Source organism: Sceloporus occidentalis, unplaced genomic scaffold (genome assembly GCF_023333645.1).
Source record: "Sceloporus occidentalis isolate IW3139 unplaced genomic scaffold, rSceOcc1.0.p SCAF_19, whole genome shotgun sequence".
NCBI lineage: Eukaryota > Metazoa > Chordata > Lepidosauria > Squamata > Phrynosomatidae > Sceloporus > Sceloporus occidentalis.
In genome coordinates this window covers 13,321,366-13,349,329 of record NW_028316999.1, presented here as the reverse complement: position 1 = coordinate 13,349,329, position 27,964 = coordinate 13,321,366, and the positions used below count along the sequence as shown (strand labels likewise).

Genomic DNA, 27,964 nt, shown 5'->3' with positions numbered 1-27,964 from the left:
GCAGCCGTGATTTTTATGTGTGTAATTTTGCTCTTGTGTTACAAACTGCATTGTGCAACTTTAAATGGAATGGCTTATGCTGTATGTTATATTAATATATATTTTTTTTATTTTCTGCAGGTACACGATACAATTATGGAGATTTGAGGAGAGAGCGTTTTCTGAGAGGAGGGGTGTCCCTCCCTCTTCATCCCTCCCTTTGTTGGTGCTCCGCTTGTGCCAGGAACTTATATATATGAACATAATGCAAAAATATTTTTTTAAAGACTTCAAATGAGCGTGTGAATTGATATATATATTTATATAAATATTTAGAGCGTTTAGTGCCAAAGCAATTTTAGAGCAAAAAAACCGCACGAGGAAATTGTGGCATTAATGTGCTGTCATTTCTGAGCTCTGTTAATGTAGACAGAGTGATTAAGAATGGAGTGTGTGTTTCCCGAGTGCACTGCGCGGTGCCGCTCTCTCCAGCATGCATCGGACATTATTTCTGTTATAACCAGAGCAAATGAGCAACAGATAAAAGCTTTTCTCTCTTCGTACTGCTGCAATGGCGCTACGCTGAAGGATGGGTTTGGACGTAATGCTGTACACATTGCAGCATCCTGCGGGAAACGGGAAGTAGTGGATTGGCTGGCGGTGGCCAAAGGAGTAGATTTGTCGGTCAAAGACAAAGAGTCAGGATGGACTGCTTTGCACAGAAGCATCTTTTATGGGCATATTGATTGTGCTCTGTCCCTGATGAAAGTAAGTATCCCAGAGTTCAATACCCATGTGTTAGTGCTTGTCAGCATCTGCATCCACTGCTTTCCAAAAGTTACACGTTTTGCCACATTGGCAGACCTCTCTCATTTTTTTTTCTTTGCAGCGTGGTGGTAATCTTCACATTCAAGACAAAGATGGATACTCTGCACTGGATTTGTTGATGAAAGACAGACCTTCTCATGTTGTTTTCAAAGCCAGTGGTAAGACCTGTTTCCAGTTCTATAGCCTGCATGTATTTGATGCTGGAGCATAACATTATGTCACTAAGTATAAGGGTAAATTTGCGTATTAACCTTATTTCCTTTTTCAAAGGCATTAAAATGTTTTTTTGCCCCATGCATTTATTCTGCTTGGATAACATAAACAAAGTAGTTGTTCACGAAGCCAGTTTCCGCTGCTCAGTAATGCATGATCTTTAAGCATGTACCTGCACAAATCCCACTTAGCCTATTATACCATCATGGCTGTTTTATCTGACATTGGTAAAGTACACTGTTAGCTTCGCTACATTTCTTGAAGTGAAGAAATAAACTCTGTTGGCTGCCACCTGAGCCACTGGTATGCCCCTTGGTACATAGGCTTATCTGCTACAAAGGTAGTGACCAGAGCCTTACACAACCTTTCTCATATCAATAGTAAAAACTGTATTACGTACCATGCTGCCATTCACTTCTTGCTGTCTGCTTTCTCTCTATATAACGTGCTGTCTGAAGTTAGGATCCAATGGTGCATAATGACACTGACAGCACTCGTGCTATGAAAGAAAGCAAGTAGCAGTAAGAGATCGGACATTTTATTATTATTATTATTATTACTAAAGTGCCCAGTGCATCCACACCAATGATTGCATAATAAAGTACTTAAAACTTCATTGAACCTGTATTTACCTTAGAGAGAAGCTGCAGCACAACACTCCACCTCCATTTTCACTCTTCTACCACCTCCCACCTTAGTGAACAATGTCTAAATAAACATAGGCAACTGAAAAAATAAAGGGAAAAAGACACATGTAAAATATTAAATGCTGTAAAGTTAAATTGGCTTGACGGCCATTGTTTCTGTGTAAAATATTTGAACTACTGAATCAGTGCTGGTATTTTACATTATAAACACTCTTTATTGATATGTGTTTTCTACCTTAAGATCTTACAGAGCTCTACACGTGGGGGAATAATATTAATTTCACCCTGGGACATGGAAGTCAACAGAGCAAGCATCATCCTGAGTTAGTTGACATGTTTCCTCGTTCTGGAATCTATATAAAGCAGGTACAGCAAATGGATTTTGTTATATTTACAATATGATGTTTACTTGAATTTAGTGCTAATGTTGTCCTTTTTAACTTTATAAACAATTGAGGTCAACGCAACTGCTAGAAGAAACGCCCGTAGCATTCGGTTTGCAGGAGAGTTGCAGTTTCATCTACTGGCTTAATTTTACATTAACCCCTTAAGGACAATGGGCGGTTCCTAAACCCATTGAAAACAATACATGTCTACAAGTTACCTAGCCTAATATGGCAGACCTGTGAATATACCCAGATACTTCTTGCAAAACCTCATTTTAGACAACCTTACGTGAAATAAAGTTTATACATAAGCGCGGAACCCAATTTAATTGTTTGAACCATTTTTTGTGATATTTATCTTTGCATGATATTTTTAAGATGTAGTCGTGTTCAATAAAAGTCTTTCTTTCTTTTCTCTTTAGATGGTACTTTGTAAATTCCACTCTGTGTTCCTGTCACAGAAGGGTCAGGTTTATACTTGCGGCCATGGCCAAGGGGGACGTCTTGGTCATGGAGATGAACTCACCTACCTGGTATGTAGAAAGCGTTGTATGCGCTATATTTGGGTTGGTTTCTTTTTCCTTTTGCGCGCTGACACAAAATGTTGTTGGTTGTGCAACTATATGGGCATTAAGTTATTTAGTCTTCTCAATCCGAGAAGTAAATACCGGATTATTTCAACTCTTTTTGCATGGCAACGTTTTGTGCATCTGCAACAGTTGATTGGGTCTTATCTTCCCAATAATGCCTGCAAAGACAAATCGAATCACACCAAAACATGTGTAATTTGAAAACGGGAAATCGTGATCTCTTAAAGAATACACTTTTGGGTTTAAAGTGCGAATAAACGAAAGGAAGGGTAGCTGGTTATTAAATACCTTACTGTATTGTGCTTGATCCGGTCAGTCTAACCAAATCACATATTTGCAGTTTTATGGTACGAATGAAGGGGAAGCATTTATACTATGTGAAGTTACAAAGTATAGTTGACATAGAATGTTTCCTCTACTGCCTTTAGGTTCCGAGATTGGTAGAAGGTCTAAGCAGTCACCCATGTGCTCAAGTTGCTGCCGCCAAAGATCATACAGTCGTATTGACGGAAGATGGACTTGTTTACACCTTTGGCTTAAATTCTTTTCATCAGTTAGGTATCCTGCCTCCTCCTTCCAACTGCAGTGTTCCTAGACAGGTAGGTATGTTTTGATTCATACATTTTATTAAATTGTTTGATTTAAAGCTAATTAATACGATGTAAACATTTTTTGCTTTAAGGGGAAATATTGATACCAACTGTGGTGCATACATAGTACATTCCATTTCTTAGTATCAAGTACTAAAATTAGAGCTTTTTATCAATATGTTGTCCACTGCCCCAGTTACATACTAAGCACTCTTTGCAAATGCTCATTACATTGTCAATGACCTAGGGATCTAAAATACCATAATACAAAATATATTTGATCCATGCATTTGCCAGGACGTTGTTAAACCTGCTTTTACAGGGGAAAAACGTAGACATTTTCTCTGACCTACTTTTCCTCGTTGGCTCCTTCTGATTTCTCTTCTGTTTTGAACTCTTGATTGTTATAAAAGAAATAATAACTTGAGTGAGATTAATGGATCTAATTGTTCTTTGCAGATTCAAGTGAAAACATTAAAAGGAAAAACTGTTATAGGGGTGGCTGCTGGAAGGTTTCACACTGTGCTGTGGACCAAAGATGCTGTGTATACAATGGGACTGAACGGAGGGCAACTAGGTACCCACTTTATGTAATGTTCTTAATTTTCTAAAGCAAACCTAAAAGAAACTTGTACATGTATGATTTTTTTTCTTTTCCTCAGGATATCTGCTGGATCCTAATGGAGAGAAGTATGTAAGCACCCCTCGCCAGGTGTCAGCCTTGCATCACAAAGACATCAGTATATCACTTGTATCTTCGAGCGATGGGGCTACAGTCTGTGTCAGTGAGAGAGGAGATATTTATCTTTTATCCGAGTATCAATGCAAGAAACTAGCATCAAAGTAAGGTTTCATTCTTGGATTTATTTATTTTTTTTTTTACAGAAAATATAGGATGTAAAGAGGTGTCTATATGTTTCTATTTCTTGTGCAGGCAACTCAACTTAAAGAAGGTCCTTGTATCTGGTGGGTTTCTGGAGTACAAGGCCGATACTCAGTATCTGAAAGAAAATGGCGGTCAGCCTGTTTGTATCCTTGCACTGGATCAGGCTGGCAGAGTAAGTATTCCATTTCGACAGTACAGAACTTATTGTGCTATTTATGAAATCCATAAAGAGGCTCAAAATACCATTAAAAGACGTATTGTATTGTATATCATCTGGATAGAAACATTGTTTTGTTCCAATGCAGTACTTTTACAAAATGTATTCCTTACAACCCCCTTCAGTTGCTCTTGAGTTGCCTTGATACATATGGCTTATGATGTAGACTTCCTGTAAAGAACAATTATATATATATATATATATATATACACATACATACATACCTTTTACATGACAATGTCATGTAAAAAAAACCTCTAGTGGGGCTGTCAAGCATGTCTACATTCTTGTGAATGTTGGGAAAATAGCCAGTTTTGTTATGTTCTTTAAATGCTTTTAATGTGTCCTAATTTTGGTTTCAGGTCTTTTGCTGGAAGTCGCCAAATAGCTCCATTAAGCAGTGCAGATGGGTATATGGCAGGCAAGTCTTTATGTCCGACATTGCCCTAAATAAGAATGAAATGATGTTTGTCACGCAGGAAGGTGAAGGATTTGTTGGAAAGTGGATGCCTGAAAAGAAGAAAAATATTGAGAGAAAAGGTACATTTAAAAATTTCCATTGTGTTATTTGTTTTGAAATCCTGGTGAACCTTTCAGATCTTGCCTGTAAACAGATTTTTTAATAAGTAACTTTTAAAATGTTTCTGTTCAGTTGCCCATTATGATTAAACTGATCCAGATTACTTTGTGAAGTGCCTGTTAGTCAAAGGGCTAATGGTAAACTGTTGACTGTCCATATGCAGCATCCATTTGTAATGAGATGGTTTTAATTGTCTAAAATAGCCATAATAGGACGTTCTCCCTACACAAATTCACAAAATCGTGAGTCCTATAGTGCCAACTAGTGTCAGTGAATAGAATAACGAAGAAATGTAAGAGAAGATTTTTTTTGTTATTATAAGAGCAGATAGTTGGTTGAATGAATTACTCTTATGCGAGCGTTTGTGGTGCTCAAAAAGAAAGTAATATATCCCCAAAACTACTTTGTTTCGGCTGTAATGTTTAAAGTTTTTCAGATGGGGTTGTGAAGTGGGAAAAGCCAGTAGGATGTCTGAGCAAGAATTATCAGTAGCAGGAAATAAAGTGGTTAAACTATATCATATTAAATGGACCAACATTGTGTTATACCATCGTTATGTATATGTATTTCTACATGCGTGTACCTTGTACAGTGTAATGAAGAATGGTAACTTATGTTTAAGCAGTGTGCCCTTCCACTGTAAACTTTTATGTTCGGTTTCATGGCACTGATCAATAACACCCCCTTTTTTTCTCATAGCGAGTTCTATGTCCGATTCATCCTTTCTCTGTGATGCGCGCAGTGTGTATGAAAGAATTTGCCTTCAGAAGCTTTCCTTTGTCCACAGGGCTGTTAGTGTAACTACAGATCCCAATGGATGCAATTTTGCTGTGTTGCAATCTGATCCGAAATCCAGGTATTTATATATTCATGTTTTGTTGTTTTCTTACTGGTCATATTTGTCAAATATTTTAGTTGCTATGTACTTAGTGTCGCATACTACACAGCATTGTAGATCGTACATTCCAATATGTTACAATAAATGTATTTAATTTAGAAGTATTGTTACCCAACAGAATATACTACCAGTATGTTTGTTTGCAGAGTTATTAACACGTTTTACTTGTTTGTGCTTAGCCTTTTCGAAGTCCCTGTTGTCTCTGCCTCAGTCTTTGCTGAAGATTTTGAGAAGCTGCTCAGTGAGGTGGATGAAACAGACAACATCCACGATGTGTCCTTCCAGTTGCATTCACAGATTTTCCCGGCTCACAAATACATACTTTCCATGAGATCTGACTTCTTCAGAAACCTCTTCTTTTCTGGCAAAGACAACCCGCTTGACTTTCCTGATGTTTACCAGAAAGGTGAAGATGCAGCAGGGTGTGATCTGTATGTAATTGATAAAATGCATCCTGAGCTGTTTGCCTATATTATGCAGTTCATCTATACAGACAAGTGTGATATGCTGGTGCAAGGCCATAAACCGAGGTTATGTTACAAGGAGAAGACAGAACACAAGAAAGACTCGATAATCTCTGAGTTACAGAAGATGAGCTTTCACGAGGAAGTAAGAGGAAAGTCTGCATATGAGGTTTACAAAAACAACCAGAGTGGTGGAGACAATGAAAAACAGAAAGGCAAGGCAAAGCCCTCCAAGAAAGGCAAATACAGTGAAGAAACCAGTTCTAGCCCTGTTAAAATGCTGCAGAATGTTGCCAAGAAGTTTGGACTCAACAGTCTGAGCTCAAGGTGTGTAAAGTAAAAAGAAAAAACGTAATGTTGTCTTCATTGCTATCATCTGAGTGCAGTAGAACAATGCAAAAATGATCTTAATTGTAATAAAATGTGTTCAACTTGAAAGTGTGGCACTGTAGTTCTAGATCGGTAATACACTGTAGTTCTAGCCTCTGAAGTGGAGATTTCAGTAAAGCTGGGAGTGTGAGCGGAAGAAGTGAGAAGAAAGTCAGATCGTGAGACTGATGGAGATTGGCAATTAATAAGATATGATAGATTAGGTAGGGAGAAGGTCAAACAAAGCACAACGGGTTATGAGAAAATTGACTTGGATAGGGGTAAGGTGCAGTTTTGAAATTCTCATGCTTCTAAGAAATGGGTCAGGACCTGCAAATATTGCCTGCTGCTGTTGATTTGATTTTGGCAGCATTTGTATGGCTGGGTAAGCAGATGAGATATAACATCAGGCTAAGGCATTGTTCTACTTTTGTCGCCATTTACCAGAATCTCAGCTTCTTGGAAGTCTCTTTATTTCATACCAAATGCAAAACAGTTATATTGATTTGAAAAAGCTAAGCACATAAACTAGGTGGTTTTAATCAATGTAAAATCTTCTTTTGTCTTGCAGGTTGGATGGAGTAAAATATGAACATGGAACAGTTCACGTTGTTCAAAGGAAAAGTGGAAACAGACCAAGATTTAACCAAAAGAAATGGTATTTTGTTCTTATGTGATTGTGCCGCCTCTTTATCTGTATTGCTTGTTTAGTATCCGCAGTATCTTTTGGCTTTAGTTAAGCAATATACTTCTACTAAGAAATTAGCATTATTCCTGCTGTCTTGCAGTGAATGTGCTTTGTGCAGTAGATGTTTTATGTTCCTGTATGTCTGATGGGAAAGGTATATCAATACTGGTGCTGTAGCTAGATGGAACTGGGCGATACAAATGGTGGTGGCATGATCAGCTGAAAACCAGATGTGAGTTGGGTGGTTAGTAGACTTGTGCATTTGTATTTGGGCGAACATAAAAACGAACACGAAGGGTGCGTTTTTAGTTTTTCAGCCCGAATACCGAACAAGCGAACATGGCGGCGGCAAAATATAGACGAAGATGCACAACACGAAGAATCTTCGTCTACTAATCTCCCTTGTCCCTTCCCCATCAAACCTACCTTATCTACGCAGCATTGCAGGGGTTAACGGAAGCAGAAATCCGTAGGTTCACCGTCAGGGGTTAAAGGGCAGTGCGAATGACTCTGTTGGCGACCAATAGGCTCACTCGCATGGCCCTTTAACTCCTGACGGTGCAACTTGGCCGGCAGAGACCACTGGTCTCCCTGCTCCAACAGTTAAAAGTCTGTATGAACGACCAATAAAGTCGCTTGTACAGACCTTTAACTGTTGGAGCATTGTAACCAGTGGTCTCTCCTGGCCAAGTTGCTGCACCAGGATTTTAAAAGTCTGTACGAGCGACTATTGGTCGCCAGCAGGGGGCTCGTCTGCCATCAACCAATGAAGTACAGGTTGATGATACAAATCTCTGATTATTAACCCATGTGAGACATGCTTATGGGGGAATTCTACATTTGCCAGGGGGGCGCTATGAGCATTTTATAGGGACCGCTCAGCGGTCAAATGCATTAAATTGCAGACTGTATGGATACGACAAATGTGTTACTTAAATTGGTTGCAAACCAATTGGTGTGCATTAAAATTAGAGGCTTTTATTATCCAGATGTGTGTTTGACGTCATTGTGCAACATGTTATAACTGCCATGGTATTTTATTCACTTTAATTAAGGGTGCTGCTAAAGAATCTCTGATTTTTACAGCTCCTCTCTGTGTGATGTCACTATGAGGTCAGAAGACGGAAAAGAATTCAACTGCCATAAATGTGTGCTCTGTGCAAGATTAGGTATGTCTTTCATGCCTTGCCAAGTTTACATTTTTTTTTTCTTTCTAACTTTAATCTAAACAGACTCTTTTGATCTTTGCAGACTATTTCCACAGTATGCTTAGCAGCTCTTGGATTGAGGTAAGCGGAACGTATGATTATAGATGTAAGTTTAGCTGTAGAACAAGTACATTGCCTTTTGCTGATTACATTTTAATAAGATGCTCTTAATTTACGTTGGCCTTGGATATTATGACATGTTCAAAAATCCCAAGGCAATAATGCCAAAACTTCCAAGCATACAGTTGATTTAATATTATATTATATTTATATCACGCAGCACTGTATATTTGTTGAATATCAAAGGGCTCTTATTAAAACAGTTATTCTTTTTACTAGGCAACTTCTTGTTCAGCTCTGGAAATGCCTGTTCGCACAGATGTCCTGCAAGTTATCATCGACTATATCTATACAGATGAAGCAGTTGCAGTTAAAGGTATTAAATAATACTTGTTAATGTGAAATTAAGTCTCTTTTTTGGCATTTTTGTAGTGAATTTCTGGAATTTTTTTTTTTTTTTTTTTAATTGTTAAGGTACCTGGAAATGTGAAATGAAAAATTACGCCTTGGACTGTGGAGCACTCACCCATATATTTATGTACAAATACATACACACACACACTACTTACCACTTCTTCCGTCCTGTGTCTCCCTCACTGTGCTGTGCGGCCAGAAATGACATCACTTCTCGATGCACATCTCCAGTGATGGAGAATAATTCCCGGAGAGACAACCAAGATCACATTGCAGGACCCGATCAGATCACCACTTCATGGGACAGATGGGCGTTACGACACTCTCAGGCCCTTGAACTATTGCTCTGTGTGCCCCTCCATTAATCCAGCCCTTCTGATGTGAAGATTGGGCTGTTTAGACTGCATTGAAACCATTTCCGCGCATGTGCCCAGAGTCTGAACAGAGCCCCCCTGTGGTGTTTCCTGAGTCGGTGCTGAAGCTCTGGAGGGCAGGCAAGGGGCAAATGCATATGGGGGGGATTCTTTGAAGTACCTCATGCATTTGCGTGGTGAACACCGCAAACACACATGTACTAAGGTGCATATGATTACTGTGATATGATAAATATGATTTAAATATCTGCCGGCTACAGCAAATGGGTGCAAGATGGGTGCGAGTGGAAATTGCTTATGTATGTTTAAACAGAAATTCAGGTTTCTCCACGGTTTCTCATTTTATTAACCCTGTCCTTATATTCTGCAACTCGCTGCTTGTTAAAGGGGCAGTTTGACTGCATATTAAGGGATTCTGGATATTTTAATAGGCATTCTTCAAAATGAGAAAACAATGAAGCACTTACCCAGGGCGGATGCTGCCCTCTGTCTCTGTGGTTTCACAATTCTTGAAGCCGCCAGTCAGTGGTACAACAGCCCTTTCGGTGGGAGCGCTTTTCACACATGGGGGGCCTAAACATACCTCCTATGTAGAAAACAGCTAGGGAGAGGGCAAAGGGACACACGTATATGGGGAAATTCCCCCATGCATTTGCAAGGGAGACGCCATGAAAATGTAAAAGGATCACATAGCTGTCATGTAATTAAAGTGCATATGATCACTGGCGTGTCCCTTTAACAATTGGTGATTGATGTAGACGGGGGCTAGCAATGTGTGTTCCTGGGGGCCCTTTGGTATTGGTGACTGAATGTTATGAAGAGAATTGCAATTGTTGGCAATACTTGAGTTAACGGCATACGCGGAGATTTGAGAATATATTCCCCCGTTTCATTTCAGAATCGGCAAATGTTGAGTTTATTTGTAACGTCCTTGCGATGGCTGATCAGCTCCTGGTTGTTCGACTGAAGGAAGTGTGTGAAGTCATACTGACCGAAAGAAGTAAGTAATTCTGTTCTATCATTTTAGATAACCCGAAAAGGATTTTGTGCCAGCTGTTTGCATTTCAATACTTCCATTAGTCACAATAATTACGCAGTTTGTAGGTAGAAGGAGGACCCATCAGTAAAGTGTGCCTTGCCTCGTTCGCACAGAACAAAGCAATGCCCTCCTGGGGCCGGACGTCATTAATATTAGCTTTTCCAAGGAGATTTGTTTGCTCTGCAAATATTACTTCAATGCTTCACGAGCCACAATGGAATAATGCTTGTGTAAACTTAATTCTGTTTGTAAAGTCTGTGGTTTTTACCATTTAGGAAAATATTTGTAGCCTTAAATGTCAAATGATATGTACAGTACATATATGATGGTACTCGCAGGGCCTGTGGCTGGATATTTTCCAGCATTGTACTTATTAAACGTTAAGCTAATAGGAAATCCTTGTTCCCTGTCGAGGACTGCTTTTAAGGATTAATAGAATGTTTTGTACAACCCAGCGTTCTTTTGTCTTTTTTGGCAAATTACAGCAACAAGATAAAGTTGCAGGAATTCATTAGACAACCTTTCTCCACACTTTATAGTTTAGCCCAGGTATTTACAGAGGCAGATGGAGCCCCTGGGGTCTTGGTATACAAATAATTTATTTGTGTGAATTGCTGAGGTATTCTTTACTTTGTATCTTATTATTCATACTATTTCTTACAAAATTCATGGTTTACCATTTTAACTTGGATATATAGTCAGTTTAATGCCTTTTTTTGTGTTTTCTCATTATTGTAATTACATTAATTCTATATAGACCACTACATTTCCTAGGATTGCATTAAAAAAGTCAGACTCCGCTCACACTGACCAATAGTTTTTCACCAAAATCTTCATTATTTAAAGTACCGTATTGGCCCGATTTATAGGCCACACTTTTTCCCCATAATGTAAATCTTTAAAGTGGGGGTGTGGCCTATAATCGGGGTTTAGCATACTTGCCTTCTCCAGGATGTCTGGAAGACAGGATCAGAAGACTGCAGAGCATTTTCTGTAGTGTGGTCCGGTGAAAATGCAGTCCCCCGGCAAAAACTTTAGTTCCGCCCTGATTCTTGATTCTCAACGTTGATGTAGATGAGGCAGACTGATGCAGGAAGTGGAGGTCACGCATCTACATCAACGCTGCAAAACTAAAGTTTAGGTAAGGAGGGTGGGAGCCTCCTACCATACATTAAATGTAAAGAAAATTAATAAATAATAATAAAAATAAATAAAAAATAAAATAAAATATATATATATATATATATATATATATATATATATATATATATATATATATATATATATATATATATATATATATATATATATATATATATATATATATAAAATAGCATAAGGATGTGGCCTTTAATCCGGTGCGGCCTATATTCGAGCCAATACGGTAATTTGAGAAGCGGTCTTTGGTTCTAACGAATGGACACAAAATATGTTCTAGCCCGCAGATTTTCTGCTGTACATTTAAAATATACATTTTCAAGCTCCTGCGATTTACAAGTCACCCTACAGTTCTTTGCCAGTTCTGATGGTGACATAAATTCTTTCTAACCACCGTTTAGCAGTGCTGCTCCCAAACGTTAAAATTGACAGTGCTGTTTATGGCACGGTTCTCTGCACACCCTGTTTATCTATGCTTTTGTTTACTTATAGTTACTCTAAAGAATGCGGCTGAGCTCTTGGAATTTGCCTCTTTGTACAATGCCGAACAGCTGAAGCTTTCTTGCTTCCAATACATCGGACTCAACATGGCAGCTTTACTAGAAGCAAGGTATGAGCAGTGTTTTAATGGGCGCAGCAATCAGTTTTATTAAATACTTTTCATTAGGCTCATCGATCTCCATCCATTTTAAGCATACATTTTACCGACCTCTTCAAATTTGCAATATTGGACAAAAAAAGGACTTTCACTTGCATTTTGAGTTTATTAAGCAAAAGAGCCATATGTCATCTATGTTGGATCTGGGTAAATTAAACTGTTGCAGATATTGATTTTTAAAAAAATCTGCACTATGACTATATGGACCATAAGTAAAATATTGACATATTAGCACTTTGCCTTGGAACTCATACTCTTTTGAAAAACCTCCCAGTTCCCTTTAGTGATCGGCAGGAGAATTGCATTTATGATTACATCAAAGATCAAAACTACAATGTAATTCTCATTCAGCTGGAACAGTCCCACCATTATTTCTTTATTACTGTCATATATAGGTCTTTGGATGTGCTGAGTGATGATGTTCTGAAGGACCTGGCAGATGCTTATAGAAAAATGGTAACTATTTACAGAACACTTTCTTGAAATGTTTTCCTGCTTTTGGCTACCCCCCCCCCCTTATTTGGTCCGAAACACAAAGGCATATATTCACTTAAGGGTGAGTTGGCAGGAGAGTTGGGGTTTTAACACTTTCACTTCACTATTCATTATGAAGGGTCAACACTTGCAAGTTTCTCCAGTGTAAAGGGCTGTGCTGGCTCTGTATGATGCATAATTCAGTGGTCGGGGAGGACGTTTCGCAGCATAGAGGGCCAACGGTGCTCTTGCTGCAACAAAAGCTCACTGGGAATTGATCTTTATAATGTATAATAAAGTGAAGGAGTTGAAACTACAACTGTCCTATCAGCTCTTTATTTGTAAAAGTTGGATTAAACATTTAAAAATTTACTCTACGTGTACAAGGGGTTTACATTTGTATGTGCCCAAACTGGGTACAAGTGTTTCCTAAAGCGCTCTTCAATTGGAGAGTTTTGAAGGCTTTTATCAATTAAAATACAGATTCCAGCAATGGATAGGAGAATGATCACCCCATACCTGGATGGGCCAGACATCAGCACTTTAGAATCAGAAGATGGTGAAAGCTTTATATCAGTTAAAGATGATGTGTTTGCTGACCAAGCTACTCAGTAAGTATTATGTTTTGCATATCAGTTGTTGGTCATTTCTGTTAAAAGTAAAAATAACTGTCCAGTGTTCCAAAAACATTCTGCATCAGTTTCTTTTTCAAATAGGTTCTTTTTGATATGCATATATATACACAGTTGTGCTCAAAAGTTTGTATTCCCTGGCATAAATTGTGAAATGTTGCCATTGGTTTCAAAAATATGACTGATCATGCAAAAAACAGTCTTTTATTTAAGGCTGGAGATCATATGAATTTATTATCACGTAGTTGCTTGGCTTTTTAAATCATACTGATTACCGATATCACCCCAATGGCCTGAATGTTTGGCCTTGTTACAGACAATTACAATTTCATTTCCTGCACCTGTGGCTTTTAAAATTGCCATTAGTATCTGTGTATAAATAGTCAATGAATCTGTTAGCTCTCATGTGGATGCACAGAACATGCGGAGCAGAAAAGAACTGTCAAAAGACCTGTGTAACAACGTAATGGAACTTTACAAGGCTATAAGAAAATCCAAAGCCTTGAAAAAGCCAGTCGTACTACTCAAACACCTATTAAGAAGTGGAAAATTCGGGGATCTCTTGTTATCAACCCAAGGTTAGGTAGACCAAAAAAGATTTCAGCCATGACTGCCAGAAGATTTGTTCGTGATACAAAGAAAAATGCTACAGGTAACCCCAGGAGAAATACAGGCTGCTCTAGAAAAAGATGATGTGGCTGTTTTAAGGAGCACAATACGACAACATTTGGAACAAAAATGAGCCTTTGCTGCGCCAATGCCACAAAAAAGCCCGGTTACAATATGCCAGGTTACAGCTTCAGGCACACTGTATTTTGGAGTGATGAGACCAAGATAGAGCTTTATGGTGACAACCATAAGCGTTATGTCTGGAGAGAGGTCAACAAGGCCTATAGTGAAAAGTATACCATCCCCACAGTGAAGCATGGTGGTGGCTCACTGATATTTTGGGGGTGTATGAGATCTAAAGGCACAGGGAATCTTGTGAAAATTGATGGCAAGATGAATGCAGTATGTTATCAGAACATACAGGCAGACAATATGCATTCTTCCGCACAATAGCTGCGCCTGGGACGCTCTTGGACTTTTCAGCACGACGATGACCCTAAGCACAAGGCCAAGTTGACCCTCCAGTGGTTACCGTGTAAAAAGGTGAAGGTTCTGGAATGGCCATCGCAGTCTCCTGACCCTAATATCATCAAGCCACTCTAGGGAGATCTCAAACGTGTGGTTCATGCAAGACGACCAAAGACTTTGCATGACCGGGAGGCATTTTGCCATGACGAATGGGCAGCTATATGACCTGCAAGAATTTGTTTTGCCTGCTCACTCATGTTTTCTTTAAAAATGGTACGTATATTACCAATTCTCCAAGGATATGCAATTTTTTTAGCACAATTGTGTGTGTGTGTGTGTGTGTGTAATATATACGATAAATACATACATACATACGCAGACATCCAAGCAGCATATGGCTTTCTTTAGTTTTTTTTTTTTTCCGTTGTATGCATTCCATTCACGCTAGATGGGCTGTGGCCTTTATTTACCCAGTTGGCATGGCTCTCTATACTTTCTATAATGTATTCTTACCTTAGTCGTCGTCTTTTTGTCAATTTGACTTTCCACTGAATCCATCCTCTGACATCCACAGGGAAGTAAAACAATGAACGCTGCCCCCCCCCCCAAGAAAAAAACAGACAAAGTTTTTCTATAACTTTTCTATAACGTCTGTTTTGCTGGGTAACTCATAATGTGAGCAAGTTTAGAACTATACAGCTAAATGCTGTCAGAAGAAAAAGACATTTTCTAACAGTCTTGAAGCAACATTTGGTAATAGTGCCGACTTGTGTGGTAACTGTGCAATAGATGATAATCACATATCACACTTAATAAATTCAACATTTTTATAAAAAAAAAAAAAAAAAAGGCTGCCTCTAAAGACTTTCCACCAAAGCAAAGCAATGGAGAGTGGATAATCATGCACATTGTAAGAATGAAAACGTAACATTACAGCTCCTACTCATAGACACACAATGCTTATTTTAATTGATATGCAAAGCAATATTTAAGGGTTGGGAAAGTGACTAATCTTGTTATATGGGACCACTTTCAACCCTGCTGGAAATTTGTGTTCTTATGGGGTCATTTGATTGCTTTGTCAGGGTTAACCTTTCCCTATGGTCTCATCACAGTTGGATCTATGTTAAGCCAGTAGACAGGCACATTGACTTTAACTCAGTTGCTATCCAGGTCTCCAGCTGACCAGATGTGTAAAATTCAGGTGGCTGTGCGAGAAACTGGTATGGAAGTAATAGTCACAGCATGTGGTATTGATTACATGTACAATTACAAACATGCATATTTAATAAATGAGCATCTGATTGAGGAACACAGCTGTAGAAAATAACACGACCGGGCTGTAAGGAAGTATGTCTTGAAAGTGTGTCCTCTCCCCATTTGTAAGACGGGAAAGAAAAATGCACTCTACAAAATGATATCTTTTTATATATAACCTTTGAGGTGGTGACTATATATATATATATATATATATATATATATATATATACTGTTGAAGAATAAACAGAATTATTTTGAGTTCATTAGTGTACATCTAAATGTTAGAAGGTGTTGATCTAGAGGTTCTTCTGCTTTTGTACCGATAAAGAAATGTATTCCCCCTTCTGGGAAAAAATATGTCCAAAAGTGCCCCCCCTTAACAGGAATAATGCAGTAACTTTGATAGTGTGGACCTGTTTTGGCATCCTTAAATAGAGAGAGGAGGCATGGTAAGGGGTCATTGTTTTTGTCTGTAATGGACTGAATTAATTGAGAGGTATATATCTATGTCGGGTAAAATAAAACTAATTTTAGCCATGTTTATCAATACCATTTGAAAATGGATGTTAATACATCCTATTTGTACTGTATGTATGAATAACCCAACAAGCATCTGTCTTTGCAGGGAATCGGTGTTCAAGAAAGCTAAAGCAAAAGCGAAAAAAAAGCCAAGAAAACGTTCAGACAGCTCTGGGGGTTATAACCTTTCTGACATTATTCAGAGCCCACCTTCAACAGGTCGCTGTGAGCCTTTTTTTTTTTTTTTCTTTTTTTCTTACCTTATCAGGAGAAATATTCATTAATGTCTTCTATTTCTGTGAGCAGAAACATTTCTTTTTAAATACTTTTTTCTTCCTTTCTTCTGTGGGTTTGAACAGTACTAATGAGCCTTCCACTCAGTCAGGTGTATTTGTTGATAACTGCCAAAATGTTGGCATGCGGCCCCATCCAGCTCAATGTGTTAGTAGTAATATTTACTAGGAGCACTAAATCTCATCAAATAGTATAGAAGCAACGACAACATATAATTGGGAATTAAAACATGGAAAAAATGCCTGTGTAAGAAAAAAAAAATGCTCACCTTAATATGTTGCTATAGTATCCAACAGCTATAAATTATCTTTTTAATAGAATTTTAAGTTGAATTCAATAGAATTTGTTTGTCCTCTGCCACTATTTAATTATAACTTTGTTACATCATTGTTATTACTCAGGTCTTATGAAGTGTGAAAGGGCCAATTCTGTAGAGTCCCTTCAAGAGTTGTTGACGTCTGATTCTGAAGGGAGTTTTGCTGGAGCAAGTAGCCCTAGAGATTTGCAGTCACCGGACCTCTCTGTAGTCTTCACTCCTGATAAAAATGAGGTTAGTTACGCATTTTTTTTTTAACTGCTGATTCAGGTTATAACTCTTTGAAATAGTCAAAAAGTGTACTATTTAAAAAAATAGGCAAAAGGGGCAGCTGCCCTGGGTCCAGTCATTGGTGGTGTTTGCCACCATGTCACATTTCTCCAGAGGTGGACCAGACTGCCCCCCATGGGAGGTGCAGGTCTGTTTGTGAAGATCATGGATCTCTCTAACCAGCCCAAAATTAAGGGGACACAAGGTAAGTTTTGGGGTCCTCTGTTTTGCTCCTCCCACACAAAGCGGTGACATTGATGCCCAGCACTAAAGCCGCACGCACACTGATGGAGCACTGAAACAGAGGTCTGTAGGAACAACCCCTTGCCACAGGTCTTAAGAAAGGTAAATGATGGGGTTAAAAAAGAGAGATTGATGAGTGAGAGAGTAGAGATATTAAGAAAATGGAGAAATAAAGAGATATAGGGGAGATATAATTAGGAGGAGACAAACTGGGAGGGATAGAGAGAAACAGATAATGAGAAACAAAAGATGAGATGAAAGGGGGAGATGATAAAGATGAAAGATGGAGAAAAGGAGGAATGATAATGAGAAAGGAGAGAGATAAAGAGAAAGGAGAAACATAATGAGAGAAGGGGGAAGAGACACGTTAAAAAAAAAAATAATAATTGTTGAGGATGGTCGCTTGCCGAGGGTCCAATGTTCAAGGCCACTTTTATATTAGAGCGTCTGTGGAAAAGTTGCTTAACGTTAACTTGCCATCCGCTAACGTGGGTGACAGAGTCTACTGCATACCAATGTGCAGATCATTTTGGCACTTTGTATATACCGCATGCTAGCAAAATAAAGATATACATGACGGCCTGAACTCTGAGGCTGTGGAGTGCAGGGTTTGCTGCCAGGAAGCTTGTGTGTGTGAATGTGCTCGCAGTATTTTTTTGTGTGAACTCACATTGTGGAGGTAACAGTCCACGTGGCAGAGATGTTTGCAGTTCTGTGTGTGCTTACTGTACAGGCATACAGATAAAAGCAGGAAGCAAAATTAAAATTAAATTAAAACGTCCACTTAAGCTTTTGCTAGCACGGTAGCTCAAAGTGACATTCTGCCCTGTATGGTGACAGTCACACTTTAAATGTGCACAAAATATCCATGTATAATTCTAGTTGGAAATTACCATAATATAATATGAATATAAATATTCATTTTGGTAATGGCAGATTCTGTACTTTTGAGGCATCTTTTCTGTATTTTTGTATAAACTGATGAAGCTGTTGTCCCCTTTCTGTCTTCTTAGCAGCATAGGCCAGCATGCACTTATTGTCGGAGGCTTGCTACGCTATCCTTTAACTTCCTGCGGCTGTCGTGCTTCTCTCCTTATTCATTTGTCTTGGGTTTGTTTGTCACACGCACAATAGACACTTGTCATACGCATATAGCAGTTTAATCAATTAACATTAAATACATTTTTGATTATTGTACTTTTATCATGTGGTTGTACTTAAAATTAAAAATTGCTTTTTTTTTTCTTCTATAATAGGCAAAAAGTAAATTTTTCACTGTGAGTACCAGCGCCCCCTCACCTGTAGAAAGTAGCCCTACAAGCATAAAGATGCCAAAAAACAAAGCTTCTATTCCAGAAGCTATTCCATCTACGAGGGTCTCGTCTGCCAGCTCTCCAAATTGGGTTTCAGTGGCCTTCAGGTACCCTTAATTGTTTTTAGCAATTCAAAACACAGTTATAATTTTTTAGATATATATATATATATATATAATACACACATATATGAGCAATGCAAGCCACATACTAATATTGTTTAGACACATACATTCTGGTTGTGCTGTTTTACACAGGTTATGTTATTTTGGGGGAAAAACTTGTTGTGTGCACTGTGCCTCTCTCCACACCAGCTGCACCCTCCCTCTAGTTGTCTCAACCAGAACTTATAGACAAATAAAATCAATTTAGGATAGAGCGCTTCTTACACCCAAGTGTTAAAAAAAAATTAAAATAAATGGCACCTCACAAATTCCAAATGTGCAACTCCATATTAATGTGTATGTACAAAACAGGGGAAAAAAACACAATATAGTGTAATATAGTTAACAAAAAACAATTTCGGTTAAATTCTTTGCTATTTTTAGCCCACCTAGTCCACCAGCTGTGGACCTCAGAAAAATAATGGAAATTGAAGAAAACATGCAAAAGTGTGGAGCTACACCAAAGCTGACGACTGGGTAAGTTGATCAGTAATAAAAAGTGACCTAAAGGCCAATATATCTTTTGTCTTTGAATTCTAGCTGCCGCCAAATATTGTTTCAACCCAGCTATTTAATTTATATCCTAACATTGCCCTATCCATAAATGCATGTGTGATAAATCAGTCCCTGAAAGGCAATGAGGGGTTGCTTTAAAAAGACATGAAAGTTCTCTTAGAGAAAATAAACTTTCAGAACGTTTCATAATATTACGATAAGTTTGTTGATATGCTCATGTATACTTTATTTTTAATAAGTTCACACTTATTAAGTTGACTATTTTAAGTTGACTATTTTAGTTTTATAGTTAAAGTGGAAAGAAAGTAAAGACTGTGTTTTGCTGCCACAGTGGCTTGTGTGCATGTTGGCATGTATCTTTTAGATCAATGGATCTCTTGGATGGTCTCCAAAAGATTGTTGATGGCAAATAGTGCGGTATCTTTTAAATACCTTTATCGGTTTGTATGTGGGTATTAACAGACATTTTCCTTACAGACTTCCTTTGTTTTTCCGCAGGGGATCCAAAGCTGGCGTACAAGGGGCAAAACTTTCCCAGAAGCAGAGGAAAATGATGGCAATGTCTTCTAAGGACTCGAGCACCAGTAGTGAGAACACGCCAACTAAAACGGCAGCTCCCTCATCCGCCAATGCAAAAAGCACCCCAAAAACATGGTAATTTAACCAAGCCATAGAATGTGATGACTGTCGTACCTGTTTAATCTTCAGGATAATTTTCTGAGTTTTAAAACGTGTACAGAACATATTTTTTAATTGTGAAATATTGATCCATTTGCAGTTATATCTGTTATCTTATATTTGTTCGGGTTCAGTGCAGACAAAGAATGATTCTGAGGCTCGCAAACCTTCCTCCTGCAGAAGACTTCGAGTACTTGGCAAAGTCACAGTGCCTGAGAAAATGTGCACCTGTTTTGGATAAAATCTTGGCCCTGTGCAGACTTCAATTACTAAATATAGAGTGTGAAGCACAGCTTGTAAAATCCAAGAAAACGCGCTTTTGTGTAAAAACAACTGTTCAGTTTGATTTTAGATGGCATTTTTGCATTGCTGTCACTGGTTAACAGGGATATAGAACAAAGTGTATAGGGTCCTTTTTTTGTTGAATCAGCGTGTTTGAGGGCCGTTTATTAGCAATCAATGAATCGTTTTGGCAATGAGCCTTGCTTTCCATTCATAACTTTGAAAGCCGCACAACTCGTGAAATCCATTGAAATGAGATTCTTGCTATGGAAATGCGGCAGCGTTACTGGCATTGTCTTGTGCCAGAAGGGTGGGAACTGTTTTGGACAAAGACTACCTCAGACTTCCCATTCCTGAAGAAAACCTGTTTTCTTTCCTTCTATGAAACTAAAACCGGTTGCAATTCACCTAAAATGACTTATCCACAAAAAAAAAAATCTTCGGTAATCTGAATGTGTTTCCTCTCCTCTAAATATTACTAAAGTATTCTTCAGAAGGTGAAGTACTAGGATCTGCAAATGAGCCATTATTGCTGCCCATTTCAAAATATTTTATAGTCATACTATTTGTAAAGAGACCATGGGGTTATATTGGAAGTGATCCTTTCATAGATGTTACCATAGTAACAAGTTTTACCGTATTTGCTCGATTATAAGACGACCCTGATTATAAGACGACCCCCCAAATCTTAATATTAATTTAGGAAAAAAAGAAAAAGCCTGAATATAAGACGACCCTATAGGAAAAAAGTTTTACCAGTAAATGTTAATTCATTTAAACACTTTTTTTAATAAAAGCTATGCTTGAGAAAAATATTTTGGTTTTATTTCCTTCTATTTTCCAACCTGTCCCCCAGTTATGCACATCTGCCCCAGAAGTACCTTATACCCCCTATATGCCACTGTGCCCCATGATATGCCTTTTAACCCTCTAAATGCCACAGTGCCCCATAATATGCCTTTTAACCCTATATGCCACTGTGCCCCATGATATGCCTTTTAACCCTATATGCCACTCTGGCACTTAGAGGGTTAAAAGGCATATTATGGGGAAGAGTGGCATATAGGGAGGTTTAAGGCATTTCAGGAGGCAGAGTGGCATTAAAGGGGTTAAAAGGCATTTCACAGAGCACTCTGCCTCCAGAAATGCCTCAAACCCACATTTAACACTCCCCCTCCCTCCTCCAAACTTACCGGTGCTTCTGAGTTGGGGGGGGGCGCATAACACAGGAGGGTCCAGGTCCCCTGCATCTGAGCCCCAGGTGCTTAGTCCGGGCAGCATGTAGAGCTCCACGCGAATCGCGTAGAGCTCTAAGCACCGGGGACTCAGAAGCACCGGTACGTTGGAGGGGGCATAACACAGGAGGATGCAGGTCCCCTGCATCCTCCTGTGTTATGCCCCCCCTCCAACTTACCGGTGCTTCTGAGTCCCCGGTGCTTAGTCCGGGCAGCGTTTAGAGCTCTACGCGATTGTATCGTGTAGAGCGTAGAGCTCTACACGATACAATCGCGTAGAGCTCTACACGCAGCCCGGACTAAGCACCGGGGACTCAGATGCACCGGTAAGTTGGGTCGGGGGTTAACACAGGAGGATCCAGGTCCCCTGCATCTGGGTCCCCAGTGCTTAGTCCGGGAAGCGTGTAGAGCTCTACGCGATTGTATCGCGTAGAGCTCTACACGCAGCCCGGACTAAGCACCGGGGACTCAGAAGCACCGGTAAATTGGGGGGGGGGGATTAACACAGGAGGATCCAGGTCCTCTGCATCGCTGCGGGGGATCTGGATCTTAGTCTCATAATCAGACCTATTTGAGGTCTGATTATAAGACGACCCTGATTATAAGACGAGGGGTATTTTTCAGAGCATTTGCTCTGGAAAAAACCTCGTCTTATAATCGAGCAAATACGGTATTTACTAAAGTTCCACCTTCAATAAAAGCGGGAGACTACTGCCTAGCTTTTAATACAGCTGCAATAGGAGTGGAGCATGATCTGGCTGGAAAATTAGGATGAAAGACATTGAATTGGTACTGCTTATTCACTAAGATGGGTGTTCTCATTACACGACATTAGCAGTTTCAACTCACTGACAGTACTCACTATAAAGGGTCAAATAAGTACATTCAAAGGAAGGATGAGCTGACCCTACATAATATGTATAGTTCAGTATTTGGGTTGAGACATACATGATCTCCTTGATATACCATATTTGCTCTATTATAAGACAAGGTTTTTTTCAGAGCAAATGCTCTGGAAAAATACCCCTCGTCTTAAAATCAAGTTCATCTTCTAATCTTAGCGGTGCTTTGGTTGCACAGTGTGCAAGCAGCGTCTCTTGTACCGGCCAGGAGAACAGGAACCCAGCAGAGTCAATGCACGTCACGTGCCTCTGCTCCCCTCCTCCTTCCTCTGGGGGCGGGACAAGAGAAGTAGCAGAGGGAAGAAGCCGGGCCCCTGCAGAAGTCTGCGAGTGAGAGATCTGAAGTTCAGGTAAGGGGTGGGGGAGGGTTTATGAGCAAGTATGTGTGATTGAGGGAATGGATGAGTATTTAAATATTTGTGAATGAGTGTGTGTGTGTGATAGCATGGATGTGTAAGGGGGGGTAGCATGGCATAGGGAGGCTTTAATCACACTCCTATCATGCCCAGGTTCCAGCATGTACTGGCTGCCTGGGCATGATAGGAGTGTGATTGCTGTTAGCAATCATATGTATATATGCCTCCAGAAATGCCTTTAACCCCCTATATGCCACTCTTCCCCATGATATTCATTTAACCCCTTATATTCCAGAGTGGCATATAGGGGTATAAGGCATATCATGGGGCAGAGTGACATATAGGGGGGTTAAAAGGCATATCATGGAGCACAGTGGCATATAGGAGGGTATAAGGCATTTCTGGAGGCAGAGTGGCATATAGGGGGGTATAAGGCATTTCTGGGGGCAGATGTGCATAACTGGGGGGCAGGTTGGCAAATAAAAGGGAAAAAAAAATTTCTCAATCATAGCTTTTATTAAATATGAAAAAATAGTCTTTCCTATAGGGTCATCTTATATTCAGGCTTTTTCTTTTTTTCCTAAATTAATATTCAGATTTTGGGGGGTCGTCTTATAATCGAGCAAATACGGTAATTATCCATGATGCAGGGACAACCTAACTCTTATAACAAGCTACGTTCATGATGGTTGGCCCTTCTTAAAGCTTTCATTTTTAATGAATAAACCAATTCTTCGCAACAGTTTGTGTGTCCAACCATAAATACACCACCAATCGTTAATAAAATGAGGCATGTAAAATTGTCACTTGCTGTGTTATGAACTGTAAATTATGTATTTTGGAAACTGAGAAAAGTCGCTTTATTTACTTAGTAAGGCCGTCCCTTTTTAGCCCGATTTTATTTCCGAGTTTCAGCTATAAACTGGTGATTTGTGTTAAAAATGTTTCCGTGTTTAGTGATACTGCAAATTCTAAAACGGGCGCATTGCTGTAACGGTGAACCCAGGTTAGATGCTATTTGTTCTAAGGACTTACTAATAAGTCATTCTGGGTGGCAATGCTACAAAATCACTAGCTCTATATAGCTACCATAATCACAGTTCATCACTGTAACTCAGTGAATATTATTTGTGTTTCATTTCTTTAATAGGGCCGCTTCTTTATCATCAGGGGATCAGAAGTGTTTCCGTGACCTCTTACAGGAAGAACAAAATTCTGTCATCTCATTTCATCCGCTGAGCACTAATGGCAAAAAGAACACACAAATCGAGGAACTTGACCCGCAGACATTTGGAAGGTAACTCTGCATGAAATCATTTACTAGTATTTAGGAATTTTTTGATACACGAGAACACGCTACAAATACATGTATTGGAAAGAAAATAAATCTTTGCGTTTGAAGTATATTTTATATACTTAGTATACTTCATCTTTCCAATTAATTTGTGAACCCTAAAGGTGAGATTTTATAATCAATGTTTTTTTGTTTGTTTATACCAGCCGCATGGAAGTGTAGTTATGTTGTTCTTAGGTATACATGGCGAATACATTTGGCTTGATTACTTGGTAAATTAAAAATGTATTTTGTTAAAGTTCTCCATTTTCAGTAATCTTGTAAAAATAAAATAAGTGTTTAAGTAAAGCATGCTTAGGTTTAAAAAAAAAAAAAAAAAATTTAAAAAGAAAAAATACACAAGGTTATAATGTAAATACCTGGCATTTGTCTTGAGTATAAAGTACAATTTTCAGTTCAAACTGGGAGGGGGGAATTTGAAAATAAAAAATAAAAAACTAAAGTTGTTTTGAGTACAGGCTTCACATACCGTTTAGTTCTGAAAGGGAATTGGGGATCATCTATCTTTAGTATGTACGAGGTTAGCTTCTTGGGATCTAGTGCAGGTGATCTCACTACCGATGACGAAGATGGCACATTCACTAACCTGGGAGTTTACAGTAGTTTCAGCTGACCCCGCAAAACGCATATCTAAACTAATCTTAAATCAGATACATTTAAACACATAGCTATGTAATCTATTTATTGAACAGAAATGGGTTACTCACTAGAGTGAACTAAAGTGAAAGAAGGGTGTTCAGGAATAGTATTCAAAATATCATTTGTCATTTCAGTCACTGCTTGGACTAGAAGAATGTATTTGTTTTCCCCCTGTTGGTCTGTATACATAAGCCAAAGACTTGTAAATGTTGCACTACATCAGTAGACAGGTGTTGTGCTGCTATTATGGGTTGTGTGAGTTGGCTTTTTTGTATGTAGTCATTAGCTGAAGTTTATACCTTTTTTATTTTGTGGATGGAACTTACAAAGTTCACAGATGTATGTGAATGTAATCACTGGCACACTGTCTCACCTTTTTTAGTACAATGTACCATTGTTGATTGATTGGATCAAGTTTACTTAATAAAATTGCAGTAGTTGGCATTAGGTGTGTCTAGCCATTAGTAATTATTTAATATAGGTTAATTTGGATCATTTACCTCCTTTTGCGTTTGTCATTGCTTAATGGAGCCCTTTTTTTGCATTCAGAGGATTTTTTATTTTCTTTTTCCAGTTGGGCATTTGCCAGCAGCCATTAGTCATTCAACATATACTTTGTGAAAAGCTTGGAATTTATTTTAAACGCATATGTGATTCAGCCCTCGGACTTGAGCTGTAAAAAAAAAAAATACAAGCATTAAGCTTATATTGTAAAATGTCACTTCATTATCTTGTTTACATGTGCAGTCTTTCTGTTGGCTGTGGCTTTTTATCAAACTCTAAATGAAATTGCATTGTTCCATGATAACATTTCTACATCAGAGGTCATTTCTTCTACAGAACTACTTCCCTTTTCATTTATCATTGTCTTGTTTCCTCACAGAAAACCTGCTGGAACTTTGACTCATGAAGCTAAATCGAGAAGTGAAGCACCACAACATGACGGCTCCAAGTAATGCATTTTTATGAGATGTTGCTAAAATTCCTACAGCAGTACTTATGAGAACACCCATGGAAACTGGCAAGTGTTGGACAAATGAAAGCCCCGATATTAATTATCCATCAGTAGTTATAGCAGGGCAAGTTTCTGCTTTCACAAGTATTTTCAGCCAGGCTCAGGTTCTAAATTTAGACGGAGTCTGTTTGCTTTCAAGTGATCCCCCGACTATAACATTTGCCAGCGTCCACAGGCCTCAACTTTTATTTAAAGTGGATTATGTGGAAATGTACAGATACAAAAACCATATTAGTTAGGATAAAATGAAAATGAAATTATGTTTTTACTGTATTGCAGCCCTTGGCTTTCAACATTCAGTAAAAATACTGCATCCGCGGCTCCAGTGACGTTTACGACAATTGTAGAAGAAACAAAAAAGCAAGAGGCTGCTCTGATCAGAAGCAGGGAGAAGCCTCTGGCATTGATCCAGGTAGATATGATCGCAACAACTTTACTTGAGTGTCCATAGGCCACATATATTTTACACATATGGCTTCTTGGCTTGGACAGAGATTGATTGGGTCACCATATCTGTAATTAGAGTAATGTTTAAACAGAACAACTTTTCAGTGCATCACAATATACAAAAACACATCAGACAGAATAATAGTTTGTTTGGTGTAATTATAATAACACTTTAAAGGATGAATTAGCCTGCATGTGGAAAAAACAAACAATATTATCCGCAACATCCTTGCGATGATACTAGTTTCACCCTATTTACACCTTGTTACTTAGGAGTCGCTACAGCTATCTTAGGCACTTTTATGCATATGATAGGTGCATGGTCCGTTTTGAAAATATGTGGGGATTCTGCATTTGCTCTTTTCCCCACCCACAAGCTAAATTCCCTGCAGCAGATGCATTTGCGCGAATACCCTTGATGAACTCGCCTCCAGTCCGAGCCGGAGCTAAAATGCAACTTTGGGTTAAAGGCATGGTTTAATGTCCTTGACACCCCTACTCTAGAGTAATGCATTTTAGAGTACCATGTGAGTTAATCGTCAATCAGTGACAGTTATACTCAATACAATTTTATTGGAAGTACTGTAATGGGACTGATTGACATCTTAAGCAACCAATCAGTGGCAAGAAATCTGGGATTCTGAGTTTTTTTAAGAATTAAATACAGAGTACTTTAATATTACTTAATAAATGAAATACAGAGTACTGCGGGATGGGCACAGACAACCTCCGCTGCTGCCGGCACTTCCGCTGGAGTGTCTGTGGTGGAGCACCGGAAGGTTATGTGATGCCGGCTTTCTGTCATAGAAGCCCCCAGAGGATGTGCAGCAGGCTGCCGGAGAGGAGGATCCCAGTCCCCTGCAGCGCTGCAGGGGATCTGGATCTTTGTTTTGTAATTAGACATCTATTTGAGGTCTGATTAGAAGACGAGGGATATTTTTCAGAGGACTTGTTAATATGCCACATTCCTGTGAATATAAAATACCTAATTATAAAACATGAAAGTAATTGGAAACATAAAGATGATTTAATTCATGAGAAAAATGCGGTGTTCTCCTCAGTCTCAAGTTCTGGAAGCGGTTGCCAGGCAAGATTCACACTTTGAACAGCAGATGCAAGCTGTAATATGAATTGTGAATAAATTGTCTGCCATTCTTTTATGCAAGGGCTTACTTTTTAAATTAATCATGATGTAATCTTTATATATTTGTCTCCCTAGATTGAAGAAAGAGCCATTCAAGATTTGTTAATTTTTTATCAAGCATTGGGCAATCCTGATGAGTATATAACTGTTGAGAGAGCAGCTCAAGGTCCTATTGCAACACCAATGTGGAACAAACACTGATCGGAACTCATGGTCTTCGTGGGAATCTTTTGGGGGGTGGGGTTTTTTTGGGGTTTTTTTTTTGTAAAAGGTATTTTCTTCTGAAGTAAGTTGTTTTGTTTTTCAAATCATAGTCACATTAAAAACAGATCATAGTCCAAATTACTTAAATGGGAATAATGCCCTCGAAATAAGCAGGAATTAGCATTGAACTTTTTCGGTGGTCCCTGTGATGCAGTGTTGCTAGCCAGCAGGAGATACTTTGCCATTGCAACAAACAGCTGTCAAGCAAAGGGATACAGCTGTAAACTAAAAGATTCCAGATATTAAATGTCAGTTTGTGAGTAATGCTATCTTAATAAGATAAATGCATGGTTATTCGCAAGCTTACATCTGTAGTCTGCTAGA

General features: G+C 38.8%; 1 protein-coding gene across 1 annotated transcript; it reads left to right on the top strand.

The window, feature by feature from the left end:
- Positions 1-423: 423 nt before the first annotated feature.
- On the top strand, positions 424-27,577 carry LOC149302466 (inhibitor of Bruton tyrosine kinase-like). Its single transcript, XM_089482552.1, has 28 exons — positions 424-747; positions 869-965; positions 1,909-2,033; positions 2,476-2,586; positions 3,072-3,242; positions 3,693-3,810; positions 3,896-4,076; positions 4,168-4,291; positions 4,699-4,903; positions 5,646-5,772; positions 5,994-6,605; positions 7,219-7,305; positions 8,422-8,504; positions 8,587-8,624; positions 8,883-8,979; positions 10,290-10,391; positions 12,081-12,198; positions 12,642-12,702; positions 13,204-13,331; positions 16,315-16,427; positions 16,904-17,052; positions 18,588-18,751; positions 19,193-19,285; positions 19,823-19,978; positions 23,928-24,074; positions 25,654-25,722; positions 26,065-26,197; positions 27,452-27,577. The coding sequence occupies exons 1-28, from the start codon at positions 424-426 to the stop codon at positions 27,575-27,577; spliced, it is 4,059 nt and encodes a 1,352-aa protein (XP_089338678.1).
- Positions 27,578-27,964: the final 387 nt, after the last annotated feature.